The 5,573-nt window shown below is 35.7% G+C and overlaps 1 protein-coding gene across 1 annotated transcript; it reads left to right on the forward strand.

Moving 5' to 3' along the window:
• Nucleotides 1-253: 253 nt before the first annotated feature.
• LOC145677906 (uncharacterized) lies at nucleotides 254-5,311 on the forward strand. The gene has a single exon (XM_081748172.1). The coding sequence runs from the start codon at nucleotides 254-256 to the stop codon at nucleotides 5,309-5,311; it is 5,058 nt and encodes a 1,685-aa protein (XP_081604298.1).
• The last annotated feature ends 262 nt before the right edge of the window (nucleotides 5,312-5,573 follow it).

Below are 5,573 nucleotides of genomic sequence, written 5' to 3' on the forward strand. Positions count from 1 at the left end.
AACGTGGTGTGTGTGACTGCATAGTGTGTAGGTGCTTATGCATAGCAATTATTGTATTTAGTTGTGTGTTTACAATATAATAAATAGTATATTGTACAACGAACTTTGTGTTCAAAATAATACAGTCCCTGAACATTAAAGTGGTCCTTACCGACCGGATTTTGTTCCAGTTGTGCATGTGCGTGGTTTGCGAACTTGTGGCGCAGTATCTTCATTTTGTAGTGCATTGTCAAAGTGGTGCAGAATTATAACAATGGAAGAACTCATAGGTAAGAAAACTGTCTTGAAACGTGAAGTAACAAGGTTAATACATAAAGTGAACGAGAATAAAGACAAGCCTAACTTCAGTATCAAGCTGTACACTGAACGTGCTACGCAATTACATGGCGATTGCACAGAGCTCATTACAAAGTTCATTTCTGTGGGTGGTGAAAGTGAGTTTGCAAAATATGACGGAGAATTTAATGAAGTGCAAAATAAGTTGGACTCTGTCTTAGAAATTTTGTACAATATGCAGTCACCTAATACTGAACAGGTAAATACATCTAATAAACAGTGCACAGATGTGAAGTTGCCAGACTTAGAACTCCCTATATTTTGTGGTAGAGTGCAAGATTGGCTATCGTTTCGTGACTTATTTGTTGCTGCTGTTCATAATAACAATCGGTTAGGAAATGCTCAAAAGTTGCAGTATTTGAAGACAGCTGTAGCAGGAGAACCTGCTGTATTGTTGCAGTCTATTTCCATATCTGATGATAACTATAAAGTAGCATGGGAGTTACTTAAATCAAGATATGAAGACGTGAGGGAGCTAGCAAATCATATTTTGAGCAAGTTGATTACTCAACCAGCTGTGAAGAATGAGTCATCAGGTGAGTTACGAAGATTGGTTGACAATAGTGTTCAGTGTGTGTGTGAACTTAAATCCTTGGGCCTTCCAGTGGAACATTGGGATGTGATTTTAATTTACCATGTGGGTGAGAAGCTAGATAAGAACACCAGAAAACAATGGGAGCTTTCATTGAAGAAAAACGAACAACCAACTTTCGACCAGCTGAAGGAGTTCATATTACAACGTGCCAAAGCGTTAGCTGCAGTGAGTGCAAGGCCACCGGCAGACACGTCTGCTTTAAAAACAAACAAAAAAAGCAACACGTTAGTGCATCATTCAAGTCCAATTGTGTCATGTATCATGTGTAAAAATAACCACAAGCTATATAAGTGTCAAGAGTTCATAAATATGTCAGTGAATGATAGGCATAGTTTTGTGAAAAAGAATTCGCTTTGTTTCAATTGTTTGACCTTAAATTGTTCCGTAAATAAGTGTAATGTGAAGCAGGGTTGCCACACTTGCAACAAAAAACATCATACTTTATTGCATTTTGAAAAGAAGGATAAAGTAGATCAAGTAAATTGTTCTCATTCTATAAATCAAAAACTAATTCCTCAGGTGTTGTTGTCCACCGCTGTCATAAATATCAAAAATAATGCAAATAAGTTGATACAATTTCGTGCTCTTATCGACTGTGGCAGTGAATTGTCGTTTGTAACTGAACGTTGCGTCCAGAAATTACGCATAAACAAAGAGAAAATAAACATGAGCATATCAGGTGTTACTGGCTCTAACGTTGGAAATTCTCATGCAATAGTTGATTTGTGTTTTCAGTCATTGTACAGTAATAATAATATTCATACTAAAGCAATAGTAGTCCCAAGAATCACAAGTAACTTACCCAGAGTAACTATTCAAAATATAGGTAATTGGGAAACTGTGAAACAAGTAAACTTAGCTGATCCACAGTTTAATAAAAGCGGCCCTATTGATGTGTTGTTAGGTGCTGATGTTTTCCCATTATTGTTGCTCAGTGGGAGACATGTAGGTACGAATGGAGCTCCGTCTGCCATTGAAACGGTGTTAGGTTGGGTATTGTGTGGTCAGATTAACTTAACGAATAACACATCAAGTGTTCAGTCATATTTTGTTTCTGTTGATCTCAATAAAACATTGCAAAGATTCTGGGAAGTAGAAGAGTTGCCAACTGTACAACATTTATCCGTTGAAGAGCAAACATGTGAGCAGTATTTTGCTGAAACTTACAAACGTGATGTTGATGGTAAATACATTGTAAAATTGCCTTTTAAAGAAAATGTTGAGCCTCTAGGTGTATCACGGGACACAGCAGTAAAGCGATTATGTCAGATGGAACGTAAGTTACAGAAAGATCCTGATTTATGTAAACAATATTGTGATTTCATGAAGGAGTACTTAGACTTAGGTCACATGGAAAAAATTCCTGATGTAGAACTTGATAAGCTTGTATCTGAATCTTATTATCTGCCGCATCATTATGTCTTAAATGAAAGTAGTTCTACCACTAAATTGCGGGTTGTATTTGATGCCAGTGCTAAAACTAGCAGTGGAGCATCTCTCAATGACAACTTAATGGTAGGTCCAAAATTACAAGATGATATTATCCCATTAATATTAAGGTTCAGAACTCATCCAATTGCATTGTGTGCTGATATAGCAAAAATGTACAGACAAGTTAAGGTAGATCAAACTGATTCTGATTACCAGAGAATAGTGTGGAGAGAAACAGTTGACCAACCTATTAGTGATTTTAGATTGTTAACTGTTACTTATGGAACCAGTTCGGCTCCATATCTGGCTGTAAAGTGTTTGCAACAGTTAGCTGTAGATGAAGGTCATTGTTATCCCAGAGCTGCAGAATTAGTCATGAATGATTTCTTTGTTGATAATTTAGTTTCAGGTGCAGCTGATAGTAGTGAGGCAATGGTATTGTACTCAGAATTAACAGCATTATTACACAAAGGTGGTTTCGAATTAAGAAAATGGTCTACTAACGATATGAATGTGCTAAATAGTATACCTTCTCACTTAAGAGAAACTCAGTCGTTAATTTGTTTTAATGAAGATGAGAATGTAAAAGCTTTAGGTATACAGTGGAATCCATCAAGTGATTCATTTTCATTTTCTATTGTTGTTCCCACTTGTAAGTCAGTAATGACAAAACGAATGTTACTAGCTGATATTGCAAAATTGTATGATCCGCTTGGTTGGTTATCTCCAGTATCCATTATTGCTAAATTGTTGCTACAATCATTATGGAAATTAAAAATTGAATGGGATGACGTACTTCCAAATGATATTGCTCGCTCGTGGGAAGCATATTGTCAAGAATTGCCATTGTTGAGACAGATTAAGATCAAAAGGTGTATTTCTTCTGAAAACATTGTGAAATATGATCTAATTGGGTTCTCAGATGCTAGTGAAAAGGCGTATGCTGCAGTAGCATATGTACGTTGTATAGATACATCTGGAAATGTGCAAGTATACCTAATTGCTGCAAAGACCAAAGTTGCCCCTATAAAGCAAATATCAATACCTAGGTTAGAATTGTGTGCTGCAGTATTGTTATGTAGATTAGTCAATACGATCATTAAGGCAATGTTAATCAAGTTTGAACAGGTTGTCTGTTACACAGATTCTACTATTGTGTTAGCATGGCTTTCTTCATGTCCGAGTAAGTGGAAAACATTTGTGGCTAACCGAGTATCTGAGATTCAACAATCAATTTTTATTAAATGGGCGCACACATCGAGCAAAGACAACCCAGCTGATTGTAGTTCTCGTGGTTTGAATCCGTCACAATTAGAGTCTTATTCACTATGGTGGAATGGGCCAAAGTGGTTGATGGAATCAGAGTTACCTATTGTAAATATTAATTGCAAAAATCTAGATTCTGTTCAATGTGAGCAAAAGTCTTCAACTGTTAACATGCACATTAAGGTTGACTGTACAATAGTAGATAAATTTTCATCATTATCTAGGTTAGTTCGTGTTACTGCTTGGTGTAAAAGATTTATTAGGAATAGTAAAGGTAAACAGGAGTTAAGATGTAGTGGACCATTAACTACAAAGGAGTTGTCAAATGCATTAATGCATTGGATAAAACAAGCTCAAGAATCAGAATATCCACTTGAGATAAAATACTTACGTATGAAAAAACCTTTGCCTTATAATAGCAAACTATTGTGTTTAAATCCATTTCTTGATGAAAATGATGTCATGAGAGTTGGAGGCCGCTTGCAAAATGCTAATGTAACATATGATTTCAAATATCCTATCTTACTTCCAAAACATGCTAGAATTACAGAACTTCTTGTAAAATCTGAACATATAAAGCATCTTCATGCAGGTTCACAGTTACTTTTATCTGTTTTGCAACAAAAGTTTTGGATTATTGGTGGTCGTGACTTTGTAAGGAAAATTGTAAAAAGTTGTGTAACATGTCACAAACAGTCAAGTGTAACAGCCTCTCAATTAATGGGTCAACTTCCTGTTGGTAGAGTAACACCAACTCGTCCATTTTTGCATTGCGGTTTAGATTATGCTGGTCCACTAATGTTAAAAAATATGAAAAGTCGAAATTCAAAATTGTTCAAAGGTTACGTAGCACTCTTCATTTGTTTCAGTGTCAAAGCAATCCATTTAGAATTGGTAAGTGATGCTTCAACAGAGTCATTTATTGCAGCTTTGAAACGTTTTATAGCTAGAAGGGGAAAACCTACTGATATTTACAGTGATTGTGGTTCAAATTTCATAGGTGCAAACAGAGAATTAAAATCCTTACTGAAACTTGTAACGAATGGTGATTCAAAAGAGTCTGTATGTAATTACCTCAGTATGCAATCTATAAATTGGCATTTTAATCCACCATCCTCACCTCACTTTGGAGGCATATGGGAAGCTGGTGTAAAGTCTGTCAAGTACCACTTGAGACGTGTAGTTGGTAACACTGTACTCACATTTGAAGAAATGTATACAGTTTTGTGTCAGATTGAAGCCTGTTTAAATTCTATACCATTAACTGCTCTATCTTCTGATCCTAATGACTATCAGGTATTAACTCCTGGTCATTTTTTAATTCACGATGCATTAGTAGCAATACCTGAACCAAATTTGTGTGAATTAAAAATCAATCATTTGTCACGCTGGCAATTAACTCAAAGATTGGTCCAACATTTTTGGAACCGTTGGCAAACAGAATATTTGTCTCGGCTGCAACAAAGGCCAAAGTGGTGGTGTAAACATGCTAATATCAAGGTCAATGATTTAGTATTAGTGAAGGAAGATAAGACATCTCCTCAACATTGGAATTTAGCAAGAGTAGTTGCTGTTCATCCTGGTGTAGACAATATTGTTAGAACTGTTACTATTAAAACTAGCAAAGGTGTCTTCAAACGACCAATTGTAAAAATTTCTCCTCTTCCATTTAATGAAGAATAATATGTAGAATGTGTAGTGTAGAGTAATGTGTAGAATTATATGTAGTGTTGAAATGATATTTCAAGGTGGGCGGTATGTTCGGCCGCATTTCATTATTCTTTTGTTTTGTATTTGGCAACACTGGAGAATTTATAGTGCTTTATAAGTGTCAACGTGGTGTGTGTGACTGCATAGTGTGTAGGTGCTTATGCATAGCAATTATTGTATTTAGTTGTGTGTTTACAATATAATAAATAGTATATTGTACAACGAACTTTGTGTT

The sequence above is a fragment of the Thermobia domestica genome, unplaced genomic scaffold (genome assembly GCF_964235325.1).
Source record: "Thermobia domestica unplaced genomic scaffold, izTheDome1.hap1.1 HAP1_SCAFFOLD_1585, whole genome shotgun sequence".
In the NCBI taxonomy this organism is placed as follows: domain Eukaryota; kingdom Metazoa; phylum Arthropoda; class Insecta; order Zygentoma; family Lepismatidae; genus Thermobia; species Thermobia domestica.